General features: G+C 35.6%; 1 protein-coding gene across 4 annotated transcripts; it reads left to right on the top strand.

The window, feature by feature from the left end:
- The first annotated feature begins 2468 nt into the window (after positions 1 to 2468).
- On the top strand, positions 2469 to 17782 carry LOC144976760 (NFX1-type zinc finger-containing protein 1-like). 4 transcript variants are annotated; one of them, XM_078921161.1, is made up of 8 exons: positions 2515 to 2649; positions 3700 to 3774; positions 5362 to 5482; positions 5788 to 5923; positions 9302 to 15150; positions 15885 to 15987; positions 16923 to 16997; positions 17476 to 17608. In XM_078921161.1, exons 5-7 carry the CDS (start codon positions 9430 to 9432, stop codon positions 16994 to 16996), a joined length of 5898 nt encoding a protein of 1965 aa, XP_078777287.1. In that variant the 5' UTR covers positions 2515 to 2649; positions 3700 to 3774; positions 5362 to 5482; positions 5788 to 5923; positions 9302 to 9429; the 3' UTR covers position 16997; positions 17476 to 17608. The 4 variants fall into 4 exon arrangements, with proteins under 4 accessions (XP_078777285.1, XP_078777288.1, XP_078777286.1 ...); XM_078921159.1 differs by lacking the exon at positions 3700 to 3774 and having other exon boundaries at positions 2469 to 2645; positions 5362 to 5473; positions 17476 to 17782; XM_078921160.1 differs by lacking the exon at positions 3700 to 3774 and having other exon boundaries at positions 2510 to 2645.
- Positions 17783 to 19578: the final 1796 nt, after the last annotated feature.

The raw sequence follows: 19578 nt of genomic DNA, 5'->3' as shown, positions 1-19578 counted from the left end.
ACAAAGTCCGCCAGCCAGAAATATCACTACAGCCCAAAGATCTACATGGAACCTTGAACGTTATAGTCTGATATATTTTAATGAGAACTAATCATAAAAATGGGTGTCTAAAAACAATAACAATGAGATGAGTGACGTCAATTTGGTTCCTTTTATAAATATCCAAGAACTTTACTCACTCCATCCACTCTCTCCTCCTTCAATACATATGAATCTATTCTCTCATCACTTTTTTGTGCGGCTATGCATGTGATCTTGTGAAATGACACTCGCCTTTGGATCGGACGGTACTGGATTCGAGTCCCGCTCTGAGTGGCGCATAATTGAGTCCTTGGAAAAGGCTCTTTACTCGCATTCTCTCACCTTGTTCACTATTAAAATGAGTAAATCGGATTGTAAATGTATGGATGTTATGCGTATTGGAAAAATACTCACGACATCTCCATCGGGGTATAACATATTAACACACAAAACTGCAAACGCGAACGTTCATTGTCTGATTGATATAACTTAGTGATAAGTTAATTATAAAATGCTGTCTAAAAGCAATAACAACGGGTTGACTAACGTCAAATTCATTCCTTCTATTGATGCTCTGTGTTAAATTAAAATACTCACAAAGTCCGCCAGCCAGAAATATCACTCCAGCCCAAAGATCTACATGGAACCTTGAACGTTATAGTCGTGATATATTTTAATGAGAAATAATCATAAAAATGGGTGTCAAAAAACAATAACAATGAGATGAGTGACGTCAATTTGGTTCCTTCTATAAATATCCAAGAACTTTACTCACTCCATCCGCTCTCTCCTCCTTCAATACATATCAATATATTCTCTCATCACTTTTTTGTGCGGCTATGCATGTGATCTTGTGAAATGACACTCGCCTTTGGATCGGACGGTACTGGATTCGAGTCCCGCTCTGAGTGGCGCATAATTGAGTCCTTGGAAAAGGCTCTTTACTCGCATTCTCTCACCTTGTTCACTGTTAAAATGAGTACCTCGCTGTTTACAGCGTCGTCTCTGTCGGGAAACAATTGCAATATCGCTTAACAGTCATGTCTCGTCTAACATGTTTTTATGTTGGCCAAAGACCCTTATAAAGTGATTTGAGCACCTTTATTGAATATAGCGGTATATATAGCGCAAGTAAATTTTTCTCTCTTTCTCTTTCTCTCTCTCCCTCTCTCTCTCTCTCTCTCTCTCTCTCTCTCTCTCTCTCTCTCTCTCTCTCTCTCTCTCTCTCTCTCTCTCTCTCTCTCTCTCTCTCTCTCTCTCTCTCTCTCTCTCTCTCTCTCTCTCTCTCTCTCTCTCGACATGTTAGATTATTATAGCTATTGCTACATATGATGCAAATATCTTGGACGGTTATTGATGCTATGAGTTTAGGTAAAATGCTCGCAACATCCACCAGTCGGAAATAACGTACCGTCATACAAAACTACGAGTAACCTTGAACGTTAAAAGTCTGATTGATATAATTTAGTGAGAACTAATTACCAAAATGACTGCCTTAATACAATAACAAAGAGTGGAATGATGTCAATTTCGTTCCTTCAACAGTCTAATTGATATAATTTAGTGAGAAGTAATCACTATTGTGGCAAGACGAAAGATAGAATAACAGACAGTAACTGGGATCGGTTCTGTCGGCCACATAGCCTCACTATTAATTAAAATTTATTTCTAATTTCACCAATTTTTGGAGTAAACACACAGTTCTTAGTATCAAACCTATTGTAAATTTGACGCTGATCACGAATCCGACGTGAAAACAGCGAAAATCCGAAAAAATTGTCCACTTTTTTATACTGCCACGCCCCCGATCGCCGATCGCCTAAAAAAAATATCTCCCCGTATGTGGGCAAAAATCATCTGCGATAAACGCAGGGATGGGGTCAAAGCGATAGGTCATCCGTCCCGCTACCAGCGGATGTCGGCGTCTATGGGGGGCTTTAGGGTTGAGTGAGTTAACGTCACCTTGTGCCTTGTACTGTCTCCGGTTTGGAGTTGCCAGTTTGTCGGATAGATTTTGCGTTTACCACCAAACGATAAATGAAACTGATCAAATCAATTGTAACATATGAATCGGTGTGTGTCATAATGTTACTCTCTTCTAAAATGTTTTCAAAACGAAAAATAAAATAATTTTCCCACGTAATAAAAGGTGAGTAAGTAATCTGATATGAAGTAATGTTACTTCTTTGATTGACTTCAAACGGTGTAACACAGATATCTATTCGTTAAGTTTTTTTGTAAATAATATATTTATTTTTTTGATAGTGATAGTATGATACTATGTTTGATGAAAATACTACACCACACTGTTTTTCCTCAACTTAAAAGATTGATAAGGAACTTTAAGGTCTTGAGAATTTGCTTTGGTGAAAATAAAAAGTACAAGCTGGTCTCTTCCTGATTCGAAACCTCGGTAAGTGCGCATGTGCCAATTCTTAGAAATTGTTGAGCGTCTAAATAGACTTACGGAGAAAAGAAGGATTTCGTTGTATTATTCACAAGGTTGCGATTGCGAATGGTTGCGAGTTTCAATTTGTCATTGCTGGTTACTGGTTACAGTTTGTGCTGTGAGGGGTCCAGAAAAGTGGATCAAACATTCGTCTGACAACATAAATACAACACAAGTATGTAAAACTTAATATCATCGGTTTTGTAGATATAATAATTCATTTACCTGGTAATTACGACTATAATATTCCATATTCCTTACTTTAAGGAAATCTGAGTTCTATCATAGAATCTATGTTTATGTGAACTACCTCCATCGTGTCCAGCTCTCTGTCCTCAGACTACGTCTGCTTCAGATTATTTTCATTATGAAAACAATTTATCCACAATCGACGAAGACTTCCTTAAAAAGAAATGTCTCTTCAAAATCAAATATTATATGAACTATACTGTGAACTTAAACTTATTGTGTTATTTATTTCCTGTTTAGTCTTGGTACTGCCCGCGTTAAAGTTAAAGATTGAAGAAAATCATAATTCAAAGGTGTCTTGACTAATGTGGCAAGAGCAAATGGCTGTACTGTAGTTGTAAAGTCTGCTGCGCTGAAGAGACAACGAGAAAGACAAGTTGTACTGTGTGAAACGTTTACAATCTCACATCTTAAGCAGAAAAAGCAAATATTATAAAGACATTCCCTTGTATCTATTTATTTATTTAATTATTAACTCAGTTCTACTTCCTCTTAGAGCACAAGAGGAAATAAATTGGTTTCACTTGGCGTCAAACATGTTGACATGATTCAACCACGTTTAGTCAGATGAGAGTATAAAGACTGTGAGGAAAAGAGTAACATCACGAGATTTGAGAAATACTGACATAAGTGAATTTAGAAAGAACCTGGAAGGTGATCTCCATGACCTGTACAACAACACATCTGACGTCACAGTAGAAAATTGGAACTTGTGTATCCACAACACTCTCGAAAAACACATACCTATAAAAACCAGAGCAATTCGTCATCGTCGTTTCGCTCCCTGATGTACAAAGGGTTTTGGCCAATCCAAAAGATGTGTGAGAAAATCAGAACGTTTATGGAAGAAGCTCCACCAACAGGAAACTTCACCCTCCCTCCTTTTCTTAGAATTAGAAATTGAATGTGCTATTCATTATTCTATCCTAATGATCACTTATAAAATAAATAAAACTCTCTTTTTTCATCCCAAAAGGTAGTCCAGGCAAGCTAGAGCAGGTACCTTGCTTAAGGTCACACAGCTCTGCAAGGGAATTGGACTTGGTATCTGATAGGTAGCCTATGAGCGAATGAATACACTGATGTGCTACTCTGACCTGAAATGTTAAGCTAATGTTAAAAAGTGAAAGATTAAAAAAGGAACAAATCCTGTTTGATCCAAAAATTCCCTGTATTGGAATAACCCAGCGTTTTTTTTATTGGGAAAAATTTGTCGTATTGCCTAACAGGCGCTATGAATCATCCTAATATAGCCCTTTGAGCACTTTTTCTCGGATATTGTGCTATATAAACGCTTGTTTCTTTTTTTTTTTTCAGACAACAGTTGAATTTTTCGGTATGACAATCCATTCAAGAGTTTTTTCTATGTGACCCACCATGTCAATATCGAATCACGTAGAATGAACTACTTAGTTAACTGCCGTGCTCTGGAAAAACTTGTATTTCAAAGTTTGGCCAAAAGACTCGTCCTTCAAATATCGATTGATTTAAGTGACCCTCAATCGATATTTGAAGGACAAGCTTTCTAGCCAAATTTTTAAATACGAGTTTTTCCTCAGTGCAGTAGTTAACTGGTTAAAGAAACTGTGGATTAAAATTAGATTAAAATAAATGTAACTTTAAGGAAATTTAAGATTATTGAAGTATCAGAAATAAAAATAAAATAAAACACACTCACTCAATGAAGGTACAGTCCACTCCCGATGATAGAATCTTGGTTAATTACAACATTTCCCAAGAAACGGAATTAATTCTATATAAAAGTCACTGGTTAATTGAAACAAACTTCGATTAATTTCAACAAATTTTCTACCTGGAAAAATGGTAAATTCAAGAAATCAACCAAACTAAATTTCATGATTATATTTCATCATGGGTGAAATCATGACAGGTTGGAGAATCGAGAGTGGGCAGGGTTTAATGCTATATTAGTGTGTCACTACTCTATTGGAGACAAAAAGGGCGGGTTATGCAGTATGGGTTTGTACGGTCAAATGTGACCCCGTGAAAAAGTTTTTTTGTGCCTCATTCAAGAAGACTCTTTAACCGATTTGCTCTCTTCTTTGGAAACTATTGACCAACACATTTATAAGCACCTGGCCTCGGCAAGAAAACAGATGACCCTTGACGCCTTCGAAGGGAAATGAGTGATGTCAAACACATAGGAAAACGATGGAATTTACAACCATAAAAAGAAAAAATTAGATTTTAAAAAGAACAAAACACACACACACACAATGAGAAATATGAAAAAAAAGCCCATGTTTAATGAGGCCATGCATGGTCCCAAGCCTGCTTAAACTCAGTGGGAAAATTTTGTAATAGTGGACAGGAATCTCAACTTCGGTTAATCGCAACATTTGCTCTTATCTCAAGGTGTTGCGATTATCCGGAGTGAACAGTATTTATTTTAATTCAAACTTTTGAAGTTTGATGGAAAATAAAATTTCTAGCATCAGGGTTATTCTGGTGGAAAACTGTTTTGAGACGATTGGTCACATATTGGCTATATTAATAAGTCATATTTCCTTTTTAAAATTGATTATTATACCCAATGCTCTTTGCACTGTAAGCGGCAACTGAGGAAAATAAGGTATAATGTGAAAAAGTAAAAAAGTTCTATTTATTTGTTTCTTCTACAGTTTTGATGTTGCCAGATACCATCTACTGTTGATTGCGCTTTTAAGATTTTGTTTTGAACCAAATTGGAGACAAAGTTAGGCCTTTTCAAACAAGAATTGAATAGGAATTTTAGTGAGTTTGGTCAGTACACACACCTTATTTAAGTAGTGAAAGAAAACAAGGGTTTATCTGTGGTTTTAAGACTAAAGCAATACAGGTTGAAAACTTGATAATTGAGGAAAATTGTGATAACATTAATTAATTTAAAGATTCTAGCACAAAACCATTTTGCTTCTCACAGCTTTTCCGATCTTGTATCTTATATTCTATTTTTCTTTGCCATCACACTTATGTTCTCTTAACCAGTCCCATGGACAGTTTTGAAGTTGCCAGATAATCATTCACACATGAGTCAGATGGAATAATGTATGACAATTGTTTTACAGAGAGCAAGACAAATTTGAGTATTCACTCAATGTACCCCATCCATTCACTGATCATCCTGGATGCTGTTTGATTTTTATGAAGTTGAGACAATCACTCTACTGTTGAGGTTTCAAAAGTTAAAAACAGAGAAAGAAAGTAAGTAATAGCAGATTGTGAGTTAAATAAACATATTTAATTTATTTTACAGATGAAATTAATACACTTGTTCCAATATATTATAATTAATAGGGTGGAGTGTTCCAATTTGGACCCCCAAAATGGCTCTCTCAGCTCAATGACATCTATTGGCCGCACACTGAGAGTAAATGTGAAAATAACTGTTTCATATGTTGCAAACACCATTCATCTAAAGTTTTAGATAAAACACTTGTCCATTATCACATTCTATTTGCGTGTTTGGCCTTGATTTATGGGCTCTAGTCACTTGTCCCAATCCCGACACCCTGTGTTCCAATCGTGACACCCTATTGTGACAATTAATTTTAAAAAAATTAAAATAATAATAAAATAAAAAGGGGTAGCGTTGCTCAGCGGTACGGTCTTTCCTCCGTACCCGAAAGGTACTGAGTTCAGTCACCCGCTGTGCTTTGTGTGACCTTGAGCAAGTCACGTCGCCCTAGCTCAATTTGCGGTGATGCACTGCAACTGACGATTAATGATTACACATAAAATATTGATTATACGATCTCAAGAATCAGTGTCATTATAAATTTTTTTTGTAACAGTCTACAATAGTGGATGCCATACGATGAGAGAAGACCTCACTCTTAATAAGAATTCAAATTGATTGTTTGCAGAGTAAACCAATATTTTATTCCAAAGAATCTTCTAATTAATTAGTAAAACCTTTTAGAATTAAAATTAAAAATAAATAAACAACAACGACAAAACAGATCAAATTAAAAAAAAGTCATGTTTGAATTGCAACAATAGGGGACGCAATTGGAACAAAAGGGGGTCTGAATTAGAACTACCGGGTGATTTGGTGTCAAACGTTTTCAAGATCTATTTTAATAAATTAAATAAACTAAATACATTTAAATACTTACTTATTAATGTCAGATGATGTTTGACCGCAAAAAGTCAAAACAAAATGTAAAAAATCCTTTTCAATATAAAGAATATATATTGCAAATGATGTTGCATTATATTGCCTCGAATTAGGGAAAAAGCGACAGGAGAAGCTTTTACGTTCTTTTCCAAGGGAGCCAAAGATTTTAAGAGATGATTTATTTGATTAAATAACACAGGAAAGCTCTGGAATTAGCTTAAATATATCATGCATTTGTTTACCTCTGTGTTTAATTGGAATTCAGCTCTATGTCATAAATTCTTATTAAGATTAGGCCTTAAAATAGAAGATGAATGCAGAAGAGGGTCTTAATGGGAACACTGTCCAGATTGGAACACCCCACTTTATAATTTATTTATTTAATAGCATGAGCATTGGTGGCATTTGCACACAGTGCCTATTTTCAGTTTTTTACTATACTATAAATAATCTTCAAAGATGTATATTTTTTCTATCTGGTAACTTTTGTGGCCAATCATTTCAAAGCGATATCATGTTGGGGATGAACTGATAATTGAATATGCCATTGAAATCACTAATACCTCAGTATCTTAGTTTTTTGTAGGTCACCAAACGCCATTCATTCTTTTAATTAAAGAAAAAAAAAGAAAAATAAAAGTAGCCTTTTAGAGCCATAGGCCCTTGGAGCCTGAGTTTATCCTAATTTCTATAACGTAAAACGGACAATAGCAATTACTTATTACCCTTTGGATAGGATTCTAGTCTATTGAAAAGTACTTTTCACCAGTTTTAACAGACACAGCTACCTAATCACTGCTGGGTAGACAGGGTTGGGGTGAGGAGGGGGAGGGTGGGAAAAAAATCTTGCTGTTTTCTGGGATTGATCTTGGTCACTTTGGACATGAAGCTGATGCTCTACCAACTGAACAATCGGATCCTCCTCTTTCAGTAAAGCATATATGACCCACAGTCTCAAAGTGATATTAAGTATGGTGGGATAGACTAGTTGCTGGAAATTGAATTTCTAGAAAGGAAACTTGGGGTTGATGTTTATTCATTACAAAGGGGAATTAACCAGAAATTATTTCATTGCAAAAAAATTCTTATTTCTTATAAATTAAACTTTAGATTTATTTTTGAGGACCAGTATATTCTGATATAATTCTGTTTTGAAACAGTTGGGCAAATATTAATTATTATCAATAAGAGTTAATGATGTGGACTTTAATTTGATTTTTCTTTGTCTTGTTAACACTGATGTATTACCATTTTTAGACAGTTGGTCATACTTTAACTTGAGGGCTCCTGCATATTTTTAAAATGGGCATAGCCCAGGCCGTCTATTAGCACACGGCCTTGGCATAGCATAATTTGAGAGAGGGGGGGGGGGGGGGTATAAACAGCTCTGCTTTGCATCAGGGGACAAGGTGGCTCAGTGAATAAAGTGTTGCATTGCAATACACAAGATCCCGAGTTTGAGTTTGATCCTTCCTTCAGGCACTTTTATTTTTATTTCAAAGGGGCGAGAATTTTCACACACAATTTGATCACCTGGTCAATATGTGTGACTCCAGGTGGCATCGGATGATTGTATATATATATATATATATATATATATATATATATATATATATATATATATATATATATATATATATCCCTTCATGTATAATGAACTATTGACGTTTCACTATTTGGACATATTTTATTTAAAGTCTGCGCACAGTTTATCACAGTTTAGAGAAAAGAGCAAAATGTCCATTAGGCAGACAGCCAATTTGTATAGGTTGGGGTTCGAACTCAGAGACATTGTTTTATGAAACAAGTACATTTATGTATTGCTTTTATCGATATCTCAAAGCAAGGTTATTACAAAGAGGACATACTATCCTTTAAACCTGACTGGCAAATGGGAAAAAGAAACCCAACATTCTTTTTTTTTTTTTCTCTAATCTTAGTCTTTTAAAAGTAATTGCAGATAGATAAGTATGTTATTCAAGAATAACAAGAAATTGGTATTGTAAGTTTAATCCTGGAATAAATTGTGGGTTAATGAGCCTTTGTTTCTGAATGGCTTTTACCTACATAGCCTTACAATGAAAATGTATAAATATAGAATTTGTATTAATTCATATTAATCTTCAAACTCAAACATCTTCAAATATTCATTTGCACCCAGCACTATCAAAGACTGGAATGCTCTTCCCGAATCATGTGTGAACACAACAGATTTAGAAACATTCAAATGAAGATTATCAAAATTCTTAAGCCTAAATAACAACAATGGCTGTCACACTCAACAACTCTCTCCACCCTCGAATAAAATACTCAGAATTGAGTCAGCTTCGAATAGCATTCAGATTCAGATACTAGTTAATATAAATAGAGACTGGTGTTTTTGGTTACATAGTTTGATTAGAATGTTATCACGTCCTATTGTTTTTATTATTGTTCTAATTCTGATATATGAATTATTTCAGAAAAGCAATACCCAAGGAGCTGAAAAGACTTTCTTCACTGAATATGTATGGTAACATATTTGAGGAAATGGATGGAACCGATGATGAACTGAATCAATAACTGAAGGAAATTCCAAGAAATTATATCAATGGAGCGATCAAGAGGAGCTGGAAGAGGGAGAGGAAGAGGAGTGAACAATCCAAGAGGAAGAGGAAGAGGAGGTAGCAGAGGGCGGAGTCGGGACACTGGGGTAATAAATGATCAGACGAATACGAGAGGTGGAATTCATAACAGAGGAAGTGGAGGAATGCAAAGAGGTAATGGGAGGGGGATAGGTGGAGCGAGTTATGCAGAATCATCACAACAAAATAGCAGAGGTAGAGAGGTTCATAGAGCCATTGGTTACAATTTATTGAAGACATGGTCAGAAAACACAGACCACGAGGATCTACTGATGCAATTATGTAATAAAATGGAATGTTTGGAGGAGCTCATGATGGGTGAGAGTATTAAACAGGACTGGTACAGTCTCCTTGTCCAGATTATCAACTCGGCAATTTTATGTCAGCACCATACTCAAAAACTTAAAAGACTTCTCAAAGCAGTAACAACAACACACTTTCTAACTCAAATGTTACACAATTATGTGGATCATAAAGAAATGCGAGGATTTAGTTGGACGGGAGCAGATGAGTTTTTTAATTCAATTTTAAAAATCATTCAACAGGTTGTGAAACATTTACCTGAACAAGCACAAAATTGCAAATTTCCATTGATGATTTTACAAATAACAATCCCTAAATTTCAAACCACAATGGAAAACCATGAGCTAGCAGAATCAATTGCATCCATTCTGTCCAGTGTCAATAAAGTTCAAAAAGATGGAATTGAACGCAAAATGGCTACCAAGTCATACCAACCTTGTTCTGATTCTGAGAATCCACCAGATGATTTTCGAACACTGCCTGTCATTCCAACATCAGCAGATTTATCTACAGATGCTCAACCATTTATACGCGCAATTGTTACCAAAGGAGCCTATAGAGACCAAGAACACTATCTGGACATTCTATTCAGGTTGATGAGAGAAGATTTTATCAAACCTCTAAGAAATGGAGTACAAGATTATTGTAAACACGTCCATGATAAAAAGTTCAGGAGCTCTGAGATCCGTCTCTATCATGATGTCCATTTTACCGGAATGACTGATATCAATGGGATAAATCATGTGATAAAGTTTGATGTGTCAAATATGAAACATGTTAAATGGGACCATTCAAAACGGCTTTTGAATGGAAATTTGCTTTGTCTTTCAAATGACAATTTCCAGTCAACTCTGATTTTTGCTACTGTAAGTTACCGAAAGACAGAATGGCTGAAGGGTGGAACAGTGAATATTGTATGTCACTCTGGACTAGACATTGTTTTAAAAACTTCAGCAAATGATGTCTTTGTTATGGTAGAGACCATGGCTTACTATGAAGCTGTTCATCCAATTCTAAAAGGACTTCAGACCATTGATTCAGACCTTCCTTTAAAAGAGTACATTATTTTATGTCAGAGGCAGTTGAAGCCTCCAGCATATCTCCTACAAAATGTCCGTAAATATGACCTCAAGTGTATGATGAAAAATCCAAGAAACTTTGAGGTCAGTGTTCTGAATCCTCTCAGTTGGCCATCTGCAGAAAACATGTGTCTCAATCCGTCTCAGCGTGAGGCTGCTATTTTGGCTTTGACCAAAGAAATTTCTGTCATACAAGGCCCTCCTGGAACAGGAAAGACATATGTAGGGTTAAAGGTCATGCAAGTGTTACTTGAGAACCAGGATCGAATGCTTGCTAATGAGAACAGTGATCATGATCCAATTTTGGTCATTTGTTACACAAATCATGCTTTGGATCAGTTCCTTGAAGGCATTCTTGGGTTCTGTCCCCAAGGAATTGTTCGTGTTGGTGGAAAAAGTTCATCTGATGTTTTAGAACCATTCAATTTGGTCAACGTGAAAAAGAAAGTCAAAGTCGAGTCCAAAGCATGGAAGCATTCCCTTTGGCTTTTGCGGAATTCTTTGAAAGAGCACATGATGGAGATTGAGCAAGTGAAGGGAAAAGTAGAAAGCTTGACAACAGATATTTTAGATGAAGTCACATTAAATGATTGCATTTCTCCCGAACATTACAATAACTTACAATCCAGTCCACCAGAGGAGGGAAATAAGAAGAAGAGGAGATCTAAAATCCACCAGTGGTTGAATGCATCCAATAAGTCCCTGCTTCAGGCTTTGCCCGATATTATTAAACAGCATATGATAAAGCTGGTCATGAAAGTTTTACATTGCAGGGGCAGAAGGAATCTAGTTTGTTTTGATGTAAATGCATCCATTGTAGACAGGGTCAGCATTTACGGCTTTTGGTTATCTCAATATCAAAACCAACTGAGGGTTGAGATGGAAGGCCAGATAAACCATGATGCCAGAAAGTATTATAGCTCTCTTCATGGTCTGTCGACAAGGATGTCAATTTTGAATGACAATGAGATTTGTAATGTCATCCGACAAGATTATTTGGAGAAAATGTCAGAATGTTTAGGAGACAAGAGTTCTGATTTCATTAATGAGAATGCTGCCATTGAGGCTTGGGTCCTTGGACTTCACCATCAGTTGAATAAACAACTGGATGATGTCGAGGAGTTGAATCGCTTCATTGAAAAATCTTTGGACAAAAGTAATACAGAAGATAATGATGACTTTGATGATAAAGAAGAAACAGAAATAGCAAAACAAAATCGGCACTTCTTTGAAGAAGAAAACGAAGAGATGAAGAATTTCAAGGCCACATTGCAAGTGAAAAATGGGGGTTTGTTTTTGTTAACGAGAGCCAATCTTCTTGGAATAAGTGAAGATCTTGATGATGAAGGAACTGAGAGAAATAAAAAAGAAGTTGATGCTGATGGTTTCACGCTGGTTACAAGAAAGAAACATTTTTCATTTACTCAAGTCAGAAAGTTCTTGTCTGATGACAAATTTCTCCCAGCAACGGAAGAAGAAGAAGATTCCATTCTTGATTTGTGGGAATTGCCTATGAAAAAAAGGTTTGCACTTTACAAACTGTGGATTAAAAGATTCAAAGACATCCTTATCAATAAGATCGAAGATCTCATTCAAAAGTACAATGACACCAAGGAAGAACTTGTTGAGACTAGAATGAAAGAAGACGTTGATATAATGAGGCAAGCAAAAGTAATTGGGATGACGACAACTGGAGCTGCCAAAAAGAGGGCGTGGCTTGAGGCTGTTGCCTGTAGAATCATTGTAGTCGAAGAAGCAGCAGAGGTTTTGGAGGCTCATATTGTGACTGCTTTGAATAAGAACTGCAAGCATCTCATTCTAATTGGGGATCATCAGCAACTGAGACCTAACCCCACAGTTTATGAGCATGCCAAAAACTTTGGAATGGATGTGTCTTTGTTTGAGAGACTAATAAAAAATGACATACCCCACGTGACTTTGAGTGAGCAACACAGAATGAGAGAGAGTATTTCAGTCATCATGCGACACATCTATCCAAATCTGCAGGATCACATTTCTGTGAAAGGATACGAGAATATCCGGGGTGTTTCGAAAAATATCTTCTTTATCTGCCACAAACATATGGAAGAGAGTGTGAAAGACACCTTGAGCAAATCCAACCCATTCGAGGCAGAGTATCTGGTTCGTTTGTGCAACTATTTCCTGCTGCAGGGATATGAACCATCCCAGATTACTGTCCTTGCTACGTATGCTGGTCAGGTACTTACTTTAAAGAAAGAAATGAGAAGACAGAGTCTGAAGCATGGTTTCCGTGTAACTGCTGTGGACAATTTTCAAGGAGAAGAAAATGACATCATTCTCTTATCACTTGTGCGAAGCAATGAACAGAATATCGCTGGGTTTTTGAAGGTGGACAACAGAGTGTGTGTAGCTTTGTCACGGGCAAAGAAAGGAATGTTTGCAATTGGAAACATAGGGTTGCTGGCATCTCAAAGTAACCTGTGGAAGAAAATTAAAGAAACAGCAGAGAAAGAAGAAATTATTGGCGAAGGACTTCCAGTTTCTTGCCCCAATCACCCAGATGAGACAAATATCATCAGAGTCCCCAAGGACTTTGATCGTTGCCCTCAAGGAGGATGTCTCAAGAAATGTGATTTCCGTCTTGATTGTGGCCATGTTTGTCATCTACAATGTCATGGATACAATTTGGAACACAAAGACTTTAAATGTCTAGCTATGTGTAAGAATACTTGTAAAGAAGGGCATCCCTGTAGGAAAAAGTGTTGGCAGAAATGTGGTGACTGCACTGTTTCTGTACAAAAGTTGATTACGGCTTGTGGTCATACAAATGCATATCCTTGTAATGTTGTCCCAAAGGAAGCAGATTGCAACAGCAGGTGTGAAAAAGTTTTGCCATGTGGCCATCGTTGCACAGGAAAATGTGGAGATTGTAAAAAAAATGGCAAACACGCTACGTGCAAAGCCCTTGTTACTTACTTTTGGCCTTGTGATCATGCGGTGGAAGTACCGTGCCACTTCAAACCTGCTGAAAACCCTTGTCCAAAACCGTGTGGAGAAGTTTTAAACTGTGGTCATAAATGCCCCGGCAAATGTTCTGATTGTCTAGGAGGAGCTGTACATTTAGCTTGTAAAGAAAAATGCAAAAAGATCATGGTATGTGGGCACATGTGTCAAAGTGTGTGTGGCATTCCATGTCCCCCGTGCTCACTTCCATGCCCTGTTACTTGTTTCCATGGACCTTGTAGTCACCAAAACAGGAAACGAACATGTGGAGAACTTTGTATCTCGTGTCAAGAGCCATGTGCCAATAAATGTCCACATAGGAAGTGCACCAGTAGATGTCACAAACAATGCGATGTGCTGCCCTGTGAAAAACCATGTCACAAAATAATTGGAGAATGTGGACATCAGTGTGCTGGGTTGTGTGGGGAATCTTGCGTCTGCAACAGCTGTGACAAGGTATCAACAATTGGCATAAATCCATCACCATCTACAGAAACAGATGAAACCCAAAATGAAAATATTGCCATTTTGCTGAAAATTCCTTGCGGGCACGTATTTAACTTGGATCAAATTGACAGCTACATAAAGGAGGAAAAGGAAAAAAATTCTACAGAGTTTTTTCTTTGTCCAGTATGCTCAATTCCTATACAGAATTGTTGGCGTTATGATACAGTCTTCAAGGACCGAGCTTCAAGCAGAGAACAGGAGAAGAAAAGAATAAAAAATCACCACCAATTGACTGACAATCTAAAATGGAATATTCGGGAAAGTCTGCGATTGGTTCAAGAAAGAGATGCAGATTTGGTTTGGTTTGACTGGAGACACATTGAAGATAATATTATAAAAACAGCTGGGGACATTGTGACAACATCTGTAAAATTGAAATTTGCTTACATCATTTGTGAAATTCTTTCTTTAGACCAGGAGGTGAGCTCTGTTGACAAAGGATGTGATGTACAGGAACGAGTATCAGCATTACTTCAAGTGAAAAAGACAATGAGCTTTCAACAAATTGATGAATACAAGATTGATCTTAAAAGACTCCTTGTATGCCGATATTCAGCCATTTTGAACATTATGGCGCAGAATAACGGCGTCAGTTTTACAGAAGACACAAGCAAAAACTGGACTCAAGTTTGGAAGGAATTGAAAGAACCCAAGTGTTTGAGTTCTGTCTTGGAAAAAGCGATGGTGATAATCAACACAATGGAGCATGTTTTGAGGACTGAGTGCAGTGGTGCCACTCTTCAGGCAATGCTTCTGGTCAAGCAGAATGTGGTCAAGAGGGTCTTGAATGTTCTCAATACTGACGATGATGAGGTAAGATGAACTTTTACATGGGATGAATAAATGTTTTACATAAATAAATAAATGTGACACAGACCCTCAAACCTGTATCATATTGGTGGTGGTTTAGATGCCAAAAATTGAATTTACAATAAAAAATACAAAACTTGGATTATTTTCTATGTTTTATCGGGTACACTAAATTTAGTTTCTCTCACTCCATTAGTCCAAGATCACTTTTAGTTTAATTAAAGTCTTTTTTTCAGCATCTGCTCCACCCCGACATAATACCACATTGAGGTAGTAGGTCACAAATATTATTTCTAATGTTAGATTACCTGGACTGAATAAAAGAAAATTCCCCCCCCCCCCCCCCCCCCCCCCCCAAAAAAAAAAAAGGCCTGCCTGGACTGAATAAAAGAAAAATCAAATTCTTGAGGCAGGCTAATTTTTCGGGATGATCTTTTACTTGCATTTTTCTCTCTTATTTTTTCTGGCACTGTTTCATGCACTCCTTTTCAGTATTTGATAAAACAGGATTGGAGGCAAAGCACACGATCGCATCCTTACTGCAATAGGCCTGAAACATGTCTATAAGATTAAACCAGCCTCTTACTAAACCTTTGTCCTAGCCATCCAGCCTATTTCTAATTTTAGATCTTGATCCTTTGATTTATTTATCTTGATGTCACAACGTGTATAAAAATGGTGGTATGTATTTTTTTTCTTCTTAATTTATTATTTTAACTTATGTTGATTGATTACAGATGCTCAGTGAAATACTCGAGTCCAAATCACCACCCAACATGGTAGGTGCTACAGCCAGCAGCAATAGAAGCACTGAGTGCCCCATCAGTTCTACCAGTGCCAGTAAGTAGAATTATGAAACTAATAATAAAACAAATCAATCATCTTTAAAAAAAAAAAAAAAGAGCTTTTATATAGCGCAATATCTACTAAATGTGCTCAATGTGCTTTACAAGGGGTCCCTGACCAACAGCAATACGTAACATGTAAAACGAGACATGATACCTGTCAGGTGATATTACAATTTTTCCGGGCAGAGACAAAGCTGTTAACGGCCAGGTACTCATTTTACACCTGAGTACGGTGAGAGAATGTGAGTAAAGAGCCTTCTCCAGGGACTCAACTATGCGCTGAGTGAAGCTCGAACCCAGGACTTTCCAATCTGAAAGCGAGTGTCATACCACAAGACCACATAGCCGCATCTCAAATCCGTAAAGTGGAATTCATGTGCAATAAAGTCTTTGATATTGGACCTCTCTCAATTATCTTGTTAAATATGACCATAGTATAACAACTTATGAATCACTATGAACAAGTTAAGATCAATTTATGATTTAGTCACCATTCTTCAGATGCATAAAAAATCTAATGAGTTTGTTGGTTTCTTTTTGGTCTTTTTTTTCTGGTATTTTTTTTTATCCTTGGTTTTCTTAAATCATAAAAATGCACCATGTAATCAATTTATTAGCTATATATATATATATATATTTTTTTTTTTATTTATTTTTTTTTTTTTGTTTTAAACATTATTATTATTATTATTGTTATATATTATTATTATTATTATTATTATTATTATTATTATTATTATTATTATTATTATTATTATTATTATTTGAAATCGATCTACTGATATCTTTATAGAGCGATTTAATCGTTTTGCAGCCCTCTTATTTTAGCCCCAGACAGAATTCATGGTGAGGTAACCATCTTATAACCAACCTAGATGTTTCAAATAAACATCTGCTTTACCTCTTTTATTTTATATTTCTACACAGAGAGTCAAAGCAAAAAAGAACTCTTGGGTAAATTTCTTGGCAAGTTAGGCATTTCAAGCAAGTTTAACAAATAAGGTAAACTTCATTAATGGTGTGGGCAGAATTATCCTCGATTATGATATTTAATTGTAAATCATCTCTCTCTCTCTCTCTCTCTCTCTCTCTCTCTCTCTCTCTCTCTCTCTCTCTCTCTCTCTCTCTCTCTCTCTCTCTCTCTCTCTCTCTCTCATTATGTGCACGCGTGTAGTTAACTACCGATATGAATATAATTCAATATCATATAATATTTTTAAGGAAACTGGAACATTATTTCGAAGTATTTAAATGCAAAACAGTGTATTATTAATGCATATACAAAGTTGGTTCTGAAATCGCCAATGGCAATAATTAAAAAATAATACACCAGAACAATGATGATGGAGGAGGATGATAATAATGATGATGGTGATGACTGTAATAATGATGATGATGATGATGACGACGAGAAAGATGATGATGATTGATGGTGAGACAATGAAATTGATTCTTTATAATGTTTATTCCATTCTATAAGGTCCAAGGAAATGAGCTTTGGCATAGAAAATTCCAAGTCCGAGTCAGAGAGAGACAATGCGAAGCTGAGCCAGTCAACCTTTTGTCTAGCAACTGCCATCCTCTGATTTTTTTTTGATTTTTTGTTATTATTTTTTTAAAAATTATTATTAGTAGATAGTTTTTTTTTATTTCGTGCATCAAATTTGTCTTTTCAGTCTGATTACACAGTTAATCATTTTGATAATATTTTTCTACCTGCGTTGTTTGATAAATCATATACATTTATAATGTAATATAAACTATGGTATAGAATGATTCGACAAAAATTACTTTTTGATTTTTTTTGTTATATTGACTGTGCTGACTTAATTAATGCGTCTTCTATCCCGTTATATCTCTTTTCCAACTTGCTTTCTGTCTTTTTCTTGGAATGAGATCACTTGGTTTTGTCCTGCCTATAGACAGAGTCCTTGGCAGGAAGGGAATCAGACAAATATATTGTTAATGATTTGGGAGAGGATATTGTTCCCCGGTAAATTATCTCTCTGTTATATATATATATATATATATATATATATATATATTATATATATATATATATATATATATATATATAAGCGTCTTAAAACACTAAAATTAATAAATATAGAACCAAACAGCTTTGAGTTTAGTATTTTGTTCTGAAAAGATATTTTTTATGTAACTAATTGCTGTTCATTTTTTTCTTCTGGGGATTTGTTTTGCTGTTGCTTTTATTTAATTTTTATTTTTTCATTTTTATCTGGCAACACATTTTACAGATAGACATTTATATTTGGCCATTACATTTTTGGCTTTACAGTTTTATTTCAAGAATTCATTTTTACCTGGCAATACATTATATAAACATTTATATAACATTTTTGGCTGTACAGTTTTATTTCAAGAAAAAGAATATTTATTATTTAAAAATAAAACCCAAAAACCCCTGTCAATGGCTTCTCAAATTGGCTTTTGTATTAAAGAGGATTTCATGCATATATTAACTCTGCTTTTTAAACGTTTTAGATGCTATATCTTTTTTATGAACCCTACTTTATAAAAATGTAATAATAGAGTTTTAAGAATAAATTGTTTTCATACACTTAACTATGACATAATTTTCAACTTAAATGTTACTTGTTTTCAATTCAGTTTATCCAGCTTGCTTTTATTATCATTGCTGTTAATACGGTTATGTTTATGTATTACACAAATTGATTGACTTTCAGACTATATAATGTCATGTATGCTTTATGATACTTTTATGTAGCCTTATTGATTTGTCAAAATATGAATATGTGAGGGGACACGAGAAGGGTATTCTAGAGATGTACGTTTTTGCACAGGGAAAGCAAGTTATAAATGTATTAACTTACTTTATATCCTCCCGAGACCTGGGAATGAGGGCCACAAAGATTGACTGACATTATTCGACAAACCGAAGACATGATTTTACAGGAGTGCAGTATCAGCGAGGAAGGTGATAATGGACAATTTTATTTTATATTTTTTTTAAAAGGTTGACAAATTGGCTGAATTCAGTCAAATGACTGAAGATTCACAGGTCCACCTACTTTGTTCTGGCATTCAAACTGCTTTTAGTTCACAACTTATTTAATTCACAAATTTGAAAGATGCAATATTGACAATGATTAATGCTGATAATCTTACAAGGATCTGTGAATTTCTGCGTTTTTATTTTCCTTAAAAAATGATAGGTGTCTATCAACAACATCCTTCACCTAGCCAGCTGTATGCTGTGTGTCACATCTGTAAAGGTTAATTGTAGCTGACGTTTGATTTACAGTAGTAACTATTTGTCAACATTGTGGTGCTGTGATGGTTTGCGTAATTTTCCTTTTAGTCCCACTGACTCATTGGGATTGTATGAAGAAGATGAAATGCCCTACAATCTGTTCACAAGTGGTTTTACAACAATCTCAATTTCTCAATTCTTTAATAAATATATTTTTTAAATGGATTTCTAGAATTGAATCACAATGTTAGTGTAGAGCAACTTGAATGTGGCAGAGGTGGCTCTATGACATTGTACCTTGTTGATCTTTAAAATATTCTAGCCCTCTCATGGGTGGTTGGATGG

Source organism: Berghia stephanieae, chromosome 7 (assembly GCF_034508935.2).
Source record: "Berghia stephanieae isolate SIO BIC M18660-M18661 chromosome 7, UCSD_Bste_1.3, whole genome shotgun sequence".
NCBI lineage: Eukaryota > Metazoa > Mollusca > Gastropoda > Nudibranchia > Aeolidiidae > Berghia > Berghia stephanieae.
The sequence above is the reverse complement of the archived record's forward strand: the minus strand, read 5'-3'. Positions and strand labels throughout refer to the sequence as shown.